The following is an 18415-nucleotide window of genomic DNA, read 5'->3' as shown; positions in this document are numbered from 1 at the left end:
AAATAAAGGAATAAGTCTTTTTTAATAAAATAAAATAAATAAAAGTCTCATTTATTTGAAAGGCAGAGTTACAGAGAGAAATCTTCCATCAGCTGGTTTACCCCCCAAATGCTGGAACAGCCAGGGCTGGGCCAGGCCAAAACCAGGAGCCACAAATTCTATCTAAGTCTCTCAGGTGGGTGCCAGGAACCTAAGTACCTGGACCATTACCTGCTACCTCCAAGGAGTGATGGCAGGAAGCTGGAATGGAAGTGGAGGCAGGACTTAATCTTAGGCACTCCAATATGTGATGCAGGCATCCCAAGCAACAGCTTAATCTACTGCACTACAATTTTCTGCCTGTCCCAGACAATTATATTTTAACTTCCTTTCCAATAACAATTTAACCTGTATTTGTAGTTTGAAATTAAATGACAGGCGTATTCCTATAATTACCTTAATTGTATAAAACAGAAGTGGACAAAAGTTATGTCACTCAAACACATTAAACTGAGGAACCTTAGAGCTGCCAATGAGATTGATTCTCAAGTTTCCTTTAGCTAAAATAATAACAGTGCTGCACAAATTTAATTTAATGCATATCTGTTAACCAACCAGAGTCCAACTACGCTGTAATGCACAAAAACTTCAAGAAAGTGCACTGCACTAGTTCTTCATTAAACTTTGCTCAGATGTCAATCTGAGTATTTCCTTTTCTAAAGGGTAACTTTAGTATGTAACATAACTGCCTACAAATCCAAGTTGGACAAACTTCTTACCTGCACTAAACAAAGTATAATGTATCTCAAATAAGCAGTGAGGACCACAGAAACTGTGACTGCTTCTCCTAAAAGTGGTCATTATCACTTTCTCATACAACTGTCATTGCATTTACCATCATCAGAACACTAGATTATATACTCTTTTATCATTCTTCATAGAGCACAAACTTTACAAAGCAGAGAGAAAATCTTGGAGCTCCTGGGTACTTCTAACACCTTCAATCAAACATAGTGCTAAATGAATGAACAGAACTGAACTTCCACCAACAGCATATTTTGTTTTTCTAAACTTTGATTGTCTGAGCCCAAAATTGAACAAACTTCACTAACTTTCCAGACATATTTGTTCTTGGTAGCTTAAGAATCAAAAGTAGGGGCCAGCCCTGTGGCATAGTGGGTTAAGCCGCAACACCAGCATCCCATTTGGGTGCCATTTAGAGTCCTTGCAGCTCCACTTCTGATCCAGCTCCCTGCTAATGCACCTGGGAAAGCAGAAGATGGCCCAGGTGGTTGAGCCCCTGCCACCCACGTGGCAGACCTGAATGGAGATCCTGGATCCTGGCGTCAGCCTGGCTCAGCACCAGTCATTTGGGAAATGAACCAACAGATGGAAGAACTCTTTTTTTTTCTTTCTCTGAGTTTCAAATAAATAAATAAGTTATATTAAAAAAAAAAAAAAGAGTGTAGTATGGTGTAGTAGCTTCATTGGTGAAACTGAATATATCTGGATCATGTAAAATAACTATATTTAAGGTGTTACATATTAGACTTTGTTTCTATAGCTAAAATATCAATATAGAAATCCAAGAAGGCCGGTGCCGTGGCTCAACAGGCTAATCCTCTGCCTGCGGCGCCAGCACACCGGGTTCCAGTCACGGTTGGGGCACCAGATTCTGTCCCGGTTGCCCCTCTTCCAGGCCAGCTCTGCTGTAGCCCAGGAATGCAGTGGAGGATGGCCCAAGTGCTTGGGCCCTGCACCCCATGGGAGACCAGAAGAAGCTCCTGGCTCCTGCCTTTGGATCAACGCGGTGCGCCGGCCGCAGCGCGCCAGCCACGGCGGCCACTGGAGAGTGAACCAACGGCAAAGGAAGACCTTTCTCTCTGTCTCTCTCTCTCTCACTGTCCACTCTGCCTGTCAAAAAAAAAGAAAAAAGAAATCCAAGAAAAGTGGATTGATTTTCTGTCAAATTCACGATATGTAAATCTATTCCCCTTTAGAGTCCAAGTTGCAAGTATAAATCAGCTTTGCCTTCCTTAACGCAGCATTTCTTAATAAATTCTTACCATTGTCAACTTCTAGGAGAGAAACATGCAAGCCCACATCTACTTCAAATCAAAGGATGGTTCTTTCCACCATCTTGGAGCCTGTGGAGGCCTGCTGGGAACAGGACTTCTACAGGCAGCTATGTCTGGAAGACTGAGGTGCAAGTCCATTTTTGCCGGCTATAAGCAAGGTCTCCAGAACCAAAGGGACCACACAGCACTTCTTAAAATTGAAGGTATGGGGCTAGTGCCATGGTGCACTAGGTTAATCATCTCCCTGCGGCGCCGGCATCCCATATGGGTGTCGGTTCTAGTCCCAGTTGCTCTTCTTCCAGTCCAGCTCTCTGCTGTGGCCTGGGATAGCAGTGGAAGATGGCCCAAGTCCCTAGGCCCCTGCATCCGCATGGGAGACTAGGAAGAAGCACCTGGCTCCTGGCTTCAGATCGGCACAGCTCCGGCTGTTGCGGCCATTTGCAGAGTGAGCCATCAGATGGAAGACCTTTCTCTCTGTCTGTTTCTCTCACTGTCTGTAACTCTACCTGTCAAATAAATAAATAAAATCTTTAAAAAAAATTGAAGGTATTTATACTTGAGATGAAAATGAACTCTACTTGGGCAACCGATGTGCTTACATATACAAAAGCAAAGAGCACTGTGACTCCTGGCAGCAAACCTAAAAAAACCAAAGTAATCTGGGAAAAGTTAACCAGTGTTCATTAAAACAGTGCCATGGCTTGTGCCAAATTCCAAAGCAATCTTCATGCAAACACCACTGAACACAGAAACCATGTGATGCTGTACCTCTTAAAGATTTCAACTATTGATAAGTAAGTAAATGAAAATGGACTTGTTCTCTTGAAAAAAAAAAAAAAAAAGATGCGGCTGTTTCTGGAGATTAGCATTATGCAGAAAATTCACTGGTAGGGCCACCACAGTGGCACAGCAGTTAATTAGCCCATATCCCATGCCAGAGTGCCTCCATTTGGTTTAATATTGGCTCTGCTTTAGATTCAACTTCCTGCTACTATGCACCCTGGGAAATAGCACAAGATGGCTCAAGTACTTGAGTCTTTGCCACCCATGAGGGAAACCTGGGTGAAGCTCCAGAATCCTGGTTTTGGCTTGGCCCAGCCCAGTTGTGGCATCTGGAGAATAAACAAGCAGATGGAAGACAGCTCTTGCTCTGTTGTTCTGCCTTTCAACAAATAAAAAATAATGTAAATAAATAAGCAAAACTTCACTGGTGATTCTAAAGGTCATCCACACTCCTATTTATCTCTTGCAAAGACTTCAGTTGCAATAAATGAAATTTCATTTCATTTTCGTCTCCTTAATAATGTTCCCTTAACTCAGGAAGTATAATTTTTTTAAGATTTATTTATTTATTTGAAAGGCAGAGTTACAGAGAGGCAGAGGCAGAGGCAGAGAAAGTGAGGTCTTCTATCTGCTGGCTCACTCCCCAGATGGCTGCAACGGCTGGAGCTGCGCCCATCTGAAGCCAGGAGCCAGGAGATTCTTCCGGGTCTCCCACACAGGTACAGGGGCCAAGGACCTGGGCCATCTTCTATTGCTTTCCCAGGCCATAGCAGAGAGCTGAATCAGAAGTGGAGTAGCCGGAACTCAAACCAGTGCCCATATGGAATGCCAGCACTGCAGGCGGAAGCGTTCCTGCTATACCACGGCGCCGGCCTCATCAGGAAGTACTATTAAAAAGCAAAAGTTAGGGGGCCACCTGTGGCATAGTGGGTAAAGCAGTGCCGGCATCCCATATGGGCACTGGTTCGAGTCCCGGCTGCTACACTTAAAATCCAGCTCTCTGCTATGGCCTGGAAAAACAGCAGAGGATGGCCCGAGTCCTTGGGCCCCTGCACCTGCGTGGGAGACCCGGAAGAAGTTCCTGGCTCCTGGCTTCAGATCTGCTCAGCTCCGGCTGTTGCAGCCAATTGGGGAGTGAACCAGCAGATGGAAGACCTCTCTCTCTCTCTCTCTCTCTCTTGCTCTCTGCCTTTCCTCTCTCTGTGTAACTCTGATCTTCAAATAAATGAATAAATAAATCTTTATAAAAAAAGCAAAAGTTCGGATTAATTTTTAACAAACATTAATCCAAGTTGTATTATGATAGATATTGGAAATCTCAAAGCTGTAAAGACATAAAAAGGTTAAGTGGTTTCCCCAGGGGCTCAATGTGAGTTCACGGTAATGCCAAGATTAAAGTCTCTTGAGAGCTTGATTCCTATATTTAGGCCAAACTTTTCTGTCTGGACCAGAGATGGATGAGCTCATATGAAATTTGTCTCTAGGAGCCTATATTCCACCTTTTGAGGAATATAATATAAATACAATTATTCTTTCTTAAGGAATATGTTGACTTCAGTAAAGTTGAGTTTTTTGTTTACACTTAAGAGAATTATATCTAGAGTTGGAAGGAAGGGTTTTTTGTATAACCTCATTAAGCTGTAAGAATACTAAGTACTGGGGCCAGCGCTGTGGTCTATAGTGCTAACATCCCATCCACTTCCAATCAAGCTCCCTGCTAATGAGCCTCAGAAAGCAACGGAAGATGATCCAAGTGCTTGGGCCCCTGCACTCACATAGGAGACCCAGAAGAGACTTGCTCAGTTCTGGCCATTGCAGGCATTTGGGGAGTGTACCAGCAGATGGAAGACCTTTCTCTCTGCCTCTCAAGTAAATAAATAAATCTTTATTAAAAAAAAAAAAAAGGAATACTAAGTATTAGTATTATCTCTTGTAGTTACCATTCCTGATAATGTGCTGGGAAAAGTTACAGCATTAAATAAATGTTTAAATGTATCCAAGGAAAATTCCAAAACATGACAGGTTTCTCTTTTAACAAGTAGGCTGTAGAAGTAAGTTGCAACATGGTTTTTTTTCAACATAAACTTTACATGAAGGACATGCAATTTTCAAAAAGCTGATAAGGATGAGTGTACTTCTACTTGTCTGTGTTTAATCACATCATAGTTTTATTTTCTACAGATCAGAGAGAAAGAATGGCCAGTTTCTGGGGGCAAAAGCTGACTGGTCCAGTGTTTTAAAATGTCAACTTACAATTTGATGCCAGATTCTTATCTTAGGAGATATTTATCCACATTTGCTTAACGATGAGTACAGTGATGGTTGCAGTCTAAACCCCAGATTGAAACACTGCTAAATTACTACTGCTCAATCAGCCTGATTAAAATTCATAGGTGTTTTCTGTTTAACAAGCAAAATATACAAAATTGAGTCAGATGAATAAAGAGATGATTAATTGCATTATTTATTTTGCAAAAGGGTTTTTCGTGGGGTTGGCACTGTGGCACACTGTGGTGAGTAAAGCTGCTGCCTGCAGTGCTGGCATCTCATATGGCCACTGGTCCCGGCTGCTCGACTTCCGATCCACCTCCCTGCTAATGTGCCTGGGATAGCGGCAGAAGATAGCCTGAGACCTTAAGCCCCTGCACCTATGTGAGAGACCCAGAAGAAGCTCCAGGCTCCTGGATTCAGATCAGCCTAGCTCCAGCTGTGAGGCCATTTGGGGAGTGAACCAGTGGATGGGAGATCTCTCTGCCTCTGCCTCTCTTTAACTCTGCCTTTCAAATAAATAAATAAACCTTTAAAACAAAAAGGGTTTTGCTTCATATAGAAAGTTCCTTTAAAGTATTAAAATATGACTTCACACAAAGTCTATTTATAAACAGTTCTCTACAAAGTAATATAATAGTAGGAATCATTTTATGTACCCTTATTATATGGCAGAGCTTCCTAAATACTATAAAAACATTATAGAATTTAAACCTCAAAATGCAGTATAACAGATACCATACTCATTTTAGATATTAAAAATTTGAGACTCAAAGGAATTAAATACCTTGTCCATGTTCACATAGATGGCAAGTAGCAAAGTCAGGGTTCAAAGTCAGACTTCAAAGCTAATGCTCTTAAATAGTCTCAGTGTCAGGACCAGCGCTGTGGTACATAGTGGGTTAACACCCTGGCCTGAAGCATCAGCATCCCATATGGGCACCAGTTCGAGACCTGGCTGCTCCACTTCCCATCCAGCTCTCTGCTATAGCCTAGGAAAGCAGTAGAAGATGGCCCAAGTCCTTGGACCCCTGCACCCACGTGGGAAACCCGGAAGAAGCTCCTGGCTCCTGGCTCCGGATCAGCGCAGCTCTGTCCACTGTGGCCAATTGGGGAATGAACCAATGGATGGAAGACCTCTCTCTCTCTCTCTCTCTCTCTCTGCTTTTCCTCTCTCTGTGTAACTCTTTCAAATAAATAAATCTTTAAAAAAAAATAGCCTCAGTGTCTCTCGTGTGTGTATATGTCATCTCTTGTATATAATTTATATAGTGTGTGTGTATATATATATATATATATGAAATCTTCTAAGAAATAAAAGAAATAGAAATTACAGTGCTCCAGACTCTACAATACCACACAATTGTATCTATTTATCAGCCCTTTGGCAAAGGTATTTATATGGTCAGCTATACTGCAGATCTCCCCATCCCCACACTGAGTGTCTATCTCCATTTTTTAAATCTTTTTTCATCTTGCACAATCAAGAATCCAAACAGCACACAGAATAAGATTTACAAAGGCTAGCCAGGTTTTCTTTTCTTTCGAGAGACAGAGAGAACGCATTCCCATCTGCTATTTACTCCCCAAATGCCTACAACTGCCAGGGCCAAAGTTGGGAGCCAGGAACTTGATCCAGGTCTCTCACATGAGTGGCAGGAACCCAACTACTTGAGCCCATCCACCACTGCTGCCTCCCTGGGTCCACATGAGTAGGAAGCTAGAGTTCAGCAGTCAGAGCCGGATAATGAACCCCAGGTACTCCCGATGTGAAACCCAGGTATCCTAATCAGCATCTTCTCAGTAGGCCAAAAGACTGCCCCAACTGGATTTCTTTCTAGCTGTTCCAAGCAAAGAAATTTAAGAACATCAGCAATAAACTGACCACCTAACTTCTTTACAAAGAATCATACAATACACATACTAGAAGGAACCTTAGAGTTTAGACAATAGAGGAACAAAGAGGTAACACAATCCAGTCAGATACCTGTAACACTAGAACTTCACTAGAATTTGTACAACATGCACACTGAGCACACGAATGTGTATATATGATTACTTTTTGCTTCACGGTTCAGAATTTCTGATGATAATGCCTTAAGACCTTCACTCATTCTTTCCTTACTGAAATCAATTCCAAAGTTAGGATATTAAAAGAAACATGATCTGGTTAAAAAAACAAGATGCAGGGGAAAAGATGACATGTTCTAACAGAGAACTCTAGGAAATCCTGCCACCAGCACTTAAATTGTTCAACTGCTGGGAACTGCAAATCCTTTCTCCCTTTCTTTTTCTTTTCCCCACCCATTTCTAAAAAGGTAAAAAGAAAACAACAAAATAAAGCTGGCTATTCTTTGTAACTGCAATTCAGTACACAGAGAGTGGTTGATGAACTTCCTTGAACTGTCAACAAAAAGTGACTTTATATTCAAGAACCTGCCCTAATATAGAAACTTCAGTTTTTTGTCCATCCCTCTTGCCATACAAAACCCCTCACTCTGTACGCAGTAAAGCAAATACAAAGTACCTAACATAGCTATACCTATGGCATCTTATTAGTGCAGATTATAAGTAAAACTGAGAAAGCCTGGAAAACTAAGAACACTTTTTCAGTTTCCAATTTGAAATGATTTAAGAGATTATATCCCCTGCTTTATCCAGCTGCTTAGAAAGTCTTCCATTCTCGGTGTTGAGGCACAGTTGGGTTAGGCTGCTACCTGCAGCACAGGCATCCCATATGAACTCAGATCATCCTGGCTGCTCCACTTCCGATCCAGCTCCCTGCTAATGCACCTGGGAAAGCAGCAGAAGATAGTTCAAGTAGTTGTGTCCCTGCTACTCATTTGGGAGACCTGGAGTCTAGTTCCAGACTCCTGGTTTGGCCTGAGTCTCAGCCCTTGTGGCCATTTGGGGAGTGAGTGAGCAGATAAAAGATATCTTCCCTTACCCCTGTAACTCTGACTTTGAAATAAATCTTTTTTAAGAAATCATAATTATTAAAAAAAAGTCATACCAGCATAGTGATTGAATTAAGTTTGAATAGCCATTTGACATATTGCCAAGTTTCAATATCATGCTGTTAAAGACAAGGGCAATTTCTATCTTAGCACCAAAGTAAAGCCTAAGATTGGTTTACTACTCCCTTTATGGTGGTCTATCTCCTTTTCAGTTTTGACTAGAAATTCCTGAGATTAGACAAAAATAACAGAAGAAACTGACAACATCTGTTTCATATTTGACCAACCCTTTGCCTGCTGGGACCCAATAGGTGACTTTAATCTCATGGAAATTTAAGAGATTATGAGGCTTATTAAAGCCAACAGAATATCATAAAATCAAGTTTGAAGAAACATGGTTACAGAATAAAGAGGTTGCTTACCTATAGTTATAATTCACATGCCTACTACGTAGTTGTATTTGCTGAAAATAAGTACCTCAGTAAATCATTCTTTTAACATAAAGTCTTCAAAAGCTAATGCAAGTTTGTTTTGGACTTATCACATTTGAATATAGATCTGTTTTTATATAATCTTAATATAATTAAGCAAGATGAATCAAGCACAAATCCTATTGAATGGTTCAGTACCACCCACCAGTTATCAGTTATTCTGCTAAAATATTTTTATCAAACAGAGCCATATGCATTAACACAAAAGTATAAAAACACAGTTGGATGCCCTTGTTTTTCTGAGTTAATTTTTGGATCAGGGTCTAATAAGAATTCACTAAGTCTGGAAAATCAAATAGGAAAACAGTAAAGACAACTATGCACAAGCAGCTAAATTTGGTCAGTTTAAGGGCATTCTTCCTTCTCTCTCCCTCCCTTGGATTTTCCTAGTGTCACGGAATATTTTATTTTGAACATCTAAAAATACCCCTCCAAAACCACAGAACTGTACTAGTTAAACTACTGAAACTTTCAATTCAGTTTCCAATCTGGCACCAGTCAGGAAACAGTAACCTAAGGGATTTAGCCTATCACAAAAGTACCTATTAGTCCGCAAGAAAAGTGAGACTAAGATGTGAAAAGATGCAACTCTAGCAATTAAAATATATTTTAAAAATTAAGATAAAAAAGGATCAACTCTAACAAATGACCTAGAAACATAATACAAGACTTTAAAAATGTGAATACTTCTAACAGTAATACTATTTTTTTAAAGATCTATTTATTTATTTGTAAGGCAGAGTTACAGAGAGGGGAGGGGAGAGATCTTCCATTTACTGGTTCACTCCCCAAATGGCTGCAATGACCAGAGCAGGGTGGATCCGAAGCCAGGAGCTTCTTCCAGGGGCCCAAGGACTCGAACCACCTTCCACTGCTTTCCCAGGCACATCAGTAGGGAACTGGATCAGAAGTGGGGTAGCTAGGACTCGAACCAGTGTCCATATGGGATGAGGGTGCCACAGGCAGCAGCCTTACCTGCAGGCACCACAGCACCAGCCCCAGTAATGTTGATTTAACAAATGCAAATCTTCAATATAAAAATAGATTATACCCTAAGAATACAGAACTTAAATGTCAAGAATATATTTTGGGGCCGGCGCCGTGCCTCACTTGGTTAATCCTCCGACTGTGGTACTGGTATCCCATATGGGCGCCGGGTTCTAGTCCCGGTTGCTCCTCTTCCAGTCCAGCTCTCTGCTGTGGCCCGGGAGGGCAGCGGAGGATAGCCCAAGTGCTTAGGCGCCTGCACCTGCATGGGAGACCAGGAGGAAGCACCTGGCTCCTGGCTTCGGATCAGCGTAGCTCTGGTCGTTGCAGCCATTTGGGGAGTGAACCAACGGAAGGAAGATCTTTGTCTCTCTCTCTCTCTCACTGTCTAACTCTGCCTGTTAAAAAAAAAAAAAAAAGAAAAAGAAAAAAGAAAAAGAAAAGAAAAAAAAAAAAAGAAAAGAAAAGAATATATTTTACAAAAATTTGCCCATATGGCCGGCACCGTGGCTCAACAGGCTAATAATCCTCCGCCTTGCGGCGCCAGCACACCGGGTTCTAGTCCCGGTCGGGGCGCCAGATTCTGTCCCAGTTGCCCCTCTTCCAGGCCAGCTTTCTGCTGTGGTCCGGGAGTGCAGTGGAGGATGGCCCAAGTGCTTGGGCTCTGCACCCGCATGGGAGACCAGGAGAAGCACCTGGCTCCTGCCATCGGATCAGCGCGGTGCGCCGGCCGCAGCGCGCCAGCCACGGCGGCCAATGGAGGGCGAACCAACGGCAAAAGGAAGACCTTTCTCTCTGTCTCTCTCTCTCACTGTCCACTCTGCCTGTCAAAAAATAAATAAATAAATAAAAAATTTGCCCATACATATTTTAATTACTTAATGGATAATTGAGAGCATAGTAATTTTCAATATGTAATGATTTATCTATTTTTCACACACGTTGATTTTTAAGTAATGGATATTATAATTTAAATTATTTTATACAACACTATTATTGTTTCTATATATATTTTTAATTTGAAAGAGAGAGACAGAGAAAGATTTTCCATCAGGGGGTTAACTCCCCAAATGGCTGCAACGCCCTTGCCAAAGCCAGGAGCTTCATTAGGGGCTCCTGTACAGGTAAGGTGGCCCAAGCATTCCCAGACACATTAGAATAGAGTTGAATCATAAGTGGAGCAGCTGCCCATATGGGATGGTGGCCCTGCAGACTGCAGTTTAACCTGCTGCAACGCAGTGCTGGCCCCTGTTTTTTTTTTTTTTTTTTTTTTTTTTTTAAAGATTTTTTTAAATTTACTTATTTGAGAGGTAGAGTTACAGACAGTGAGGGAGAGAGAAAGGTCTTCCTTCTGTTGGTTCACTCCCCAGATGGCTGCAACAACCGGAGCTACACCGATCCCAAGCCAGGAGCCAGTGCTCCCTCCCGGTCTTCCACACAGGTGCAGGGGCCCAAGCACTTGGGCCATCTTCCACTGCTTTCCCAGGCCTTAGCAGGGAGCTGGATTGGAAGAGGAGCAGCTGGGAATGGAACCGGCACCCATATGGGATGCTGGCATCGCAGGTGGAGGATTAATCTACTGCACCATGGAGCCGGCCTGGCCATTTCTCTAACTGTATAATCATAGGTCATCATAATTTTTGATGTAGCATAGTATATTAGATCATGTATTTACATTGCAGATATTTAACTTGGATTTTCTTTTCTTTTCTTTTTTTTTTTTTTACAGGCAGAGTTAGACAGTGAGAGAGAGAAAGACAGAGAGAAAGGTCTTCCTTCCGTTGGTTCACTCCCCAAATGGCGGCCACGGCCGGTGTGCTGGGCTGATCCGAAGCGAGGAGCCAGCTGCATCCTCCTGGTATCCCATGCGGGTGCAGAGCCCAAGCACTTGGGCCATCCTCCACTGCACTCCCGGGCCACAGCAGAGAGCTGGCCTGGAAGAGGAGCAACCGAGACAGAATCCGGCGCCCCAACCGGGACTAGAACCCGGGGTGCCAGTGCCACAGGCGGAGGATTAGCCTAATGAGCCGCGGCGCCAGCCTGACTTGGATTTTCTATAATGTTAGATAATTAACTTTCAATCTAATCTCAAGAGCATTAAAAACAAAAATTCCTAAGTTTTACTAGCACCCTTCCCTACTGCAAGACTTTTCAAAAAATAAAACAAGTGACTACCATCCACTGGAAAAATGAACAGCATTTTTCACATGAACCAATTTGGAAAATATAGTTATTTATTATGCAGAATCTTCTTCAGTTAGAGTGTAAGATGTTAAGGTATTTAAAAAAGGCTTTAATGCAACTTTAGCAGTATTGTGAGACTGAACTTACAAGCTGAAACAAAATATGGGAATTGCTTTTTCAGAAAAAATGCAAAGGGAAATATAGCCCTCTGTTTTAATATAAAGAAAAATCAGAGATTCATAGGATTCTGGAACAAAAAGCACTTTAATGACTGATTCTAACTTCCTTGTTTTCCTAAGAGAAATTACCAAGCCAAAGAAGTGAAAAGGAAATTATCAAACTTACACTTAGTGGTAAAAATAAAGATTAATTAGCATTCAGGTCTCTTAAATCCCAATGCAGTATGTTCATTTTGCCATGCCACATTTTATTCTTATTATTTTGAAGAAATTGATAAAAATCACACAAGCAGGCAAAATATTACAACCTAGTGTGACAGGATATATGTAATATTATAAATGTATAAGAAAGGCTGGGGGCTGGCACTGTGGCGTAGTAGGTTAAACCTCTACCTGCAGTGCCTGCATCTCATATAGGTGCTGGTTCAAGTCCCAACTTTTCCACTTCCAATCCAGCTCCCTGCTGGAAGACAGCAGAAGCTGGCCCAAGTGCTTAGGCCCTTGCACCCATGTGGGAGATCCAGAAGAAGCTCCTGGCTCCTGGCTTCGAATCAACAAAGCTCCAAGCATTATGGTCATTTGGGGAGTGAACCAGCAGATGGGGGATGTCTTTCTCTTCTCTCCCTCCCTCTGTCTGTAACTCTGCCCTCCATGTAAATAAATAAATCTTAAAAAATAAAAAGACTGTGAAGTATAAACATGGATTCAAAATATCCAAATTGAACTATATCACTTCCAAACTTATGTGAACTTTTAACATTTCCAGGCACTGATTAAACTGTAAAGTGGTACATGAATATCAATTAATATTAGCACCGGGACTGGTACATACTCATAATGGAGCTACTAAGAGTATGACAGAGTGGAGAGGCTTAAATGAAAATATTTAAACTTGTCTGTCACTAATCTCATCGAGTTTTAAGATACAGAACATAAAAAAGGACAGATTCACTCTCTTAATAGCAAATACAAAATAATATACACACTATGCAGAACTTTGGGATAGCACTTTTCCGTACATTTTATGAGCTTTTTGGCTAAGTTAGGCTAAAAACAGAGGAGGATGACACAGTGGAGTTAAAAAAAAAATTGCAGCTAGGAGACTTGGTCCTTTCACTTGGTAGCTGTGCAAACTGAACACCTTATTTAATTAACCTCTCAGGTCCTCATATTCCTCAGTGGTAAAACAGAATGAGACTAAGAAGTAACCAAGGTGAAGCACCTGTGTAGTGCCTGGATTGTAGGAAGCACTCAACGACCATCACTGAATTTGAAAGGAAGTTACCAAAACTTGCCACAAAACTATGGTTCATTATTAGTAACATGACTTTCAATGAAGTAATTAACACAATTCAACATGTACTACATTAACCTATAAGGGTCATTATTATACAGATGTAATGTAGGTGACAGAGCAAGGAACAGAATTTTCACATCAGATTTTTAACTTTATCCACCAGTCAACTACTTTGTCTATCTGATATATCCAACAGGCGCTCTCTTTATTTTTAATTTTTTAATTTTTTTCTATTGCTCTATCCGTGGGAATGGGTTTTAAAGTATGCGGCCTCCATTTATAACATCCAATAGCATACTAAACAAAACATTCCTATAAAAACGCTTTAATGAACCAACTATGACAGGATCATAAGCTTCAGTTATCTTCCCCAAGAAAAGGAAATTGTGCATTTTTGTATTAGTCAAAACCATGGTTTGAAATCAGTCAATAACTACCATAAAGATTTATTTAATTATTTGAAAGGTACAGTTGCAGAAAAAGAAGGAGACAGAGAGATCATCCATCCACTGGCTCATTCCCCAAATGGCTACAATGGCCAAGGCTGTGCCAAGCCAAAGCCAGGAGCCAGGAACAACTTCTGGGGCTCCTAGGTGGGTGCAGGGGCCCAAGCACTGGGCCATCTTCAATGGCTTTCCCAGGCACCTTAGCAGAGAGCTGGATCAGAAGTGGAGCAGCCAGGACTCTAGCCAGCACTCACATGGGATGCTGGCACTGCAAACCGTGGCTTAATCTGCTGCACCACAGTGCTGGCTCCCATAAAGACTTCTTGCACTCAAAAATCCCTATTCAGAGATGTGCTTACAATGGTAAAATTATCAGCTCTTTAAAATGTATTCTGTAATTCTAAGAATATAGAACTCATTTGATATAAATGTTTTATATATGAAAACCCTGTTTTATTTACCTACTTATAGAAAGTAGGTATTGCAAATGATTTTCAATAGACTAGCAATAAGTTTACTGCTTCATAAAAGACCAGTTTACTAATTGTCTTACTACTTCTAAATTAGGTCAATTAAGAAGTAAATGGTTTGGGCCAGTGCTGTGGCGCAGCAGGTTAACGCCCAGGCCTGAAGCCCCAGCATCCCATATGGGTGCCAGTTCCAGTCCCAGCTGCTCCTCTTCCGATCCAGCTCTCTGCTATGGCCTGGGAAAGCTTGAGGATGGGCCAAGTCCTTGAGCTCCTGCACCCGTGTGGGAGACCTGGAAGAGGCTCCTGGCTCCGGGCTTCGGATCTGCGCAGCTCCGGCCGTTGTGGCCATCTGGGGAGTGAACCAGAGGATGGATGACCTCTCTGTCTCTACCTCTCTCTGTAATGCTTTCAAATAAATAAAATAAACCTTAAAAAAAAAAAAGCAGTAAATGGTTTTAAGAACTACTCAGATAAGAAAATCCATTAACCTATCATTTCTAGCCGTTTTCATTTGGCATCAAACACATCATACAAAACAGCTTCCAGCTTACAGACAAACAATGTTATCATAACTTTATACCAGTTTTTCCCCCTCATTCTTTTTCTACCTTCTCAGACCATATTTAGAAATTGCAAGTTGCCAGCTACTTAACAATCAAGGTAAATGGATGCATTTAATTAAGCAATAAAACTTATTATTTTAATATTCTACTCCTATAAACTGAATTAAAACATAAAACAATGAGAAAAATAGGAAATGCAATGCAATTTTAAAGCACATACTACAGGAGAATTCTTTCCAACAATGATTCAACAACCTAGAGTGAACAGCAAAATGATCAAGAGCTAATTGCGCAGCAAAAGACTACCCCCTGCCTTTCCAGATTCCTGTTAACTACCTAACACCTCTTCAGTCATCTTAACATTTCGGACTTCTACAAGGGTACTGAATATGAAACCACCAGAAATTAACTCTATTGGGACTCTCTAGAACCCAATGTCCAGGCCGGCGGCGCCGTGGCTTAACAGGCTAATCATCCGCTTGTGGCGCCGGCACACCAGGTTCTAGTCCTGGCCGGGGCGCCGGATTCTATCCCAGTTGCCCCTCTTCCAGGCCAGCTCTCTGCTATGGCCCGGGAAGGCAGTGGAGGATGGCCCAGGTCCTTAGGCCCTGCACCCCATGGGAGACCAGGAGAAGCACCTGGCTCCTGGTTTCGGATCAGCACAATGCGCGGGCGGCAGCGGCCATTGGAGGGTGAACCAACAGCAAAAAGGAAGACCTTTCTCTCTGTCTCTCTCACTATCCATTCTACCTGTCCAAAAAAAAAAAAAAAAAAAAAAAAAAAAAAGAACCCAATGTCCTAATAAAATAAACACTAAATATCCATCGTAATACTTTCTTCTAAATGTGAAACCTTTCAGAAGACCAATTCCTTGGTTTTCTCCACTCCATACCTGCAACTTAATACTGCAGGTCTGATTTTAAACTGCCCCCAACACACTTTCCATCTTGATTTTCGGGGATAAATTCACATATTTTCCCCGTAGGCATAACATTGAATCAAGCACTGGACTAAACTGAAGAGTCTCAGGCAAACTTTTTTAATCCCTGCACCCAGCTGGGCGAGTCTCCTGCAACTCTTTTAAGACCGTCTTCCGATTTCATCTTTCAAATGGAAGTAGAAAAACGCCGGTGCGGTTGGTGTACACTGAGCTCTGAGTGATCCCAGGTCAGCCTGTCTGCCTGCCAGAAAAGGCCAGGTAACATCTACGCCTCTTGTTGTGTAAGTTTCTCTCTCTCTCTTATCTCTCAATCTTGCAGTATATATTTATGCTACTGTAATTCATCCGTAGTTAACAATACTTCGCTTCCCAAAGGAATCGCTTCCTTTCGCGACTTCTGAGGACGCTCTCACATGGTCCCTTCCCCAATTCCACGACCAGAAACCTCCCTCGCTAGCAGGGGGGAAAGTATCTACGAGACAAACAGGCCGGAACGGATTTCCTAAAGCCTCAGACCTTGGTCCCGATCTCCAAGCATGTAGAAACAATGAACTACGACAGCACAGACTAGACGGGAAAGAAGAGGAAGTATCAGAACAATACCCAAACCCAACAGATCCGAGAGCCCGCGGCCGCCTCGGCCATCCCGTCCACCGGCTCCACTCCCCCGGTTTAATCGATGCCTCAAACTCGGAGAAACGGCCCCCGGCCCCTAATCTCGCCCCTCGAGAGGAAACCAACGCTTCGCGAAAAAGGGGACAGGAAGAAAAGCAGCCGGCTCTGCCGAGCCGGGTGGAAGGAGGCAAGCCAAGGGTGGTGTAGAGAATGGAAAAGCGGAGTGGTTCTGGGGGAGGGGGGAATTAGGGCGCCAGAGCTAATCCCCCGCCGGGGCCCGCCGTGGGGAGAGGCCGGAGCCGGGAGGGTCAGGGCAGCCGGGCTGCGCTGGGCTCGCAGGTCGCAGAGCCCGGAGCGAGGTCCCGCAGCCCCACGGGCGGGTGGGTGGCGGCGCCCAAGCCAGGGAGGAGGCTCCGCGGGGGAGCCCGTGTTTTGGGGGTAGGAGAGCGGGGCTGGCCTTCCTCACGCCGCGCGAGCCCCCCAAGCTCACACCTCAAACCTGCTCTTGGTCACTCCGTTCACGTCCCTCCTCATGGGGCCGGCGGGCGCGGCCCGGGCTGGGCGCTGCGGCGTGCGGAGTGCAGACAGGGGGCCTAGGGCAGGCCCCGGAGTTCCGGGCCGCGGAGGCGGCAGGCGAGGGGCCAGGCCCGGGCCGGCGGACGGGCAGGAGAGACCTCTCGGCTCCGGCGGGGCCTCCACCACCTCCCGCGGCGCCCGCGGCCGCGACGACTGCTCGTCGCTAGCTCGGCTCTCTCCTCAACCTCAACTTCAACCCAAAACAAAAACACTCCCCACCTGCCAGCAACGCCGCTGCTCATTGGGCAGCGCCGCCCGGGCCCGGAACGCCGGGGGGAGGGGGAGGAGCGCGCGGCGGCGGCGGCGGCGGCGGCGGCGGCGGCGGCGCGAGGCCGCCCCTCCCCCACGGCGGGCGCAGCCCCTGACGGAGCGCCCGAGAGCGGCCGGAGCGCGGCGGCACGGGCCCCCTCCGCCGCCGAGGCAGGCGAGCCCACCGGGAGAAGGAGAGGCAGGGAAGTTCCTATGTGTCGTGTGTGTGTGTGTGTGTGTGCGCGCGCACGCGCGCGCGCAGGGGGGCTGCGGGGCGGGGGCGCGCGTGCGCGTGCTCGACAGCTAAGCAGGACAGCACAGTGCGCGCAAGCCCCTCTCGTGCCCCCTGCCTTCGCCTCCGCGGGCGGACACGCACGCACCCGGCCGCAGAAGCTCAGCTGTCCGCCGGGGACCCCCGGCCCCAAGTCTTGTCACTACTTCCCCAGGCGCCTGTCCCGGCACACACACACACACATCCTTCCTGGCCACCCCACTCCCTTCCCCTGTCACTCACTGTCGCTTTGAACCCAAAGTGCAGCAGGCGGTCCCTGCTCGGAGCCATTTTCCTCCTCTCTCTGGATGTCTCTAGATTAGGGCAGTGTGGCCGCCGCCGCCGCCGCCGCCGCCGCCCCCGCCCCTGTGGCTTGCATTACGGGGTGCCGCAGGCGGGCCTGGGGGGCCGCTGCGGGACGTCTGGCTCGCGCATGGCTCGGGAGGGCAGGGGCTAACTGCGCCGAGGGGCAGGCCGAGCGCTCGGCTGCGGGGACGGCGGCGACGCCGCCCCTCGGGGTCAGGGGGTGCAGTGCTGAAGCCGGGCGACCATCCCTCCGGCCGGGGGAGGGGCGCGCGTCGTGGGTTGGGGGCGGGTGCGGCAGCAGGGCCTGTGGCTTCCCCCGCCCCTCTGCCGCCGCGGGCGCCCAATGGGCTGTGGTGCTCGCCCGCCCTCCAATCAGGGCGCCGGTTGGTGAGAGCCTGACGCTGACGCCACTTTGGCGGGAGAAACGAGCGTGTGAGCGAGCAGGCGGGGGCGTTCGCCCGGCGGAAACTGTGACGTTCCTGACTCGGCTCCCAGGGTAGGAGCGCGTCTGTGTTCGGCTGTTTTAACAACTCGAGCCTTCAAGGTCCCGGAGTTTATGACGGAAACCCCAGGAGCTAAGGACTAATCCAGAGCAGAGTTCCCCTTCAAGGAGCAGGAAAGAGCAGAATCGTGTTCCAGACGTGAGATGTGAGAAACTGCATCGTAAACCCCAGCTACTGTGGCCCCAGTACTGTTTCTAATTGTATGCTTCCGAAGCAGTTAAGTTAGTCTTCACACCCCTTCTAATTACTAGTTTTACTAACTGGCTTGTTATG

At 45.2% G+C, this 18415-nt stretch overlaps 1 protein-coding gene across 2 annotated transcripts in view; it reads right to left on the bottom strand.

The window, feature by feature from the left end:
• The window catches only part of FBXL20 (F-box and leucine rich repeat protein 20), a 113614-nt gene extending 95915 nt beyond the window's left edge, over positions 1–17699 (bottom strand). Inside the window, exon 1 of one of the 2 annotated variants that reach the window (XM_062175458.1) lies at positions 17577–17699. In XM_062175458.1, coding sequence (XP_062031442.1) covers positions 17577–17624 — 48 coding nt within the window. In that variant the 5' untranslated portion in view covers positions 17625–17699. Of the gene's footprint in view, positions 1–16729; positions 17016–17576 lie in introns of those variants that run through there. The other variant, XM_062175459.1, reaches the window with a different exon arrangement.
• Positions 17700–18415: the final 716 nt, after the last annotated feature.

This window comes from Lepus europaeus, chromosome 18 (genome assembly GCF_033115175.1).
Source record: "Lepus europaeus isolate LE1 chromosome 18, mLepTim1.pri, whole genome shotgun sequence".
Classification (NCBI taxonomy): Eukaryota; Metazoa; Chordata; class Mammalia; order Lagomorpha; family Leporidae; genus Lepus; species Lepus europaeus.
Note: the sequence above shows the minus strand (reverse complement) of the source record. Positions and strands in the feature narration are given on the sequence as shown.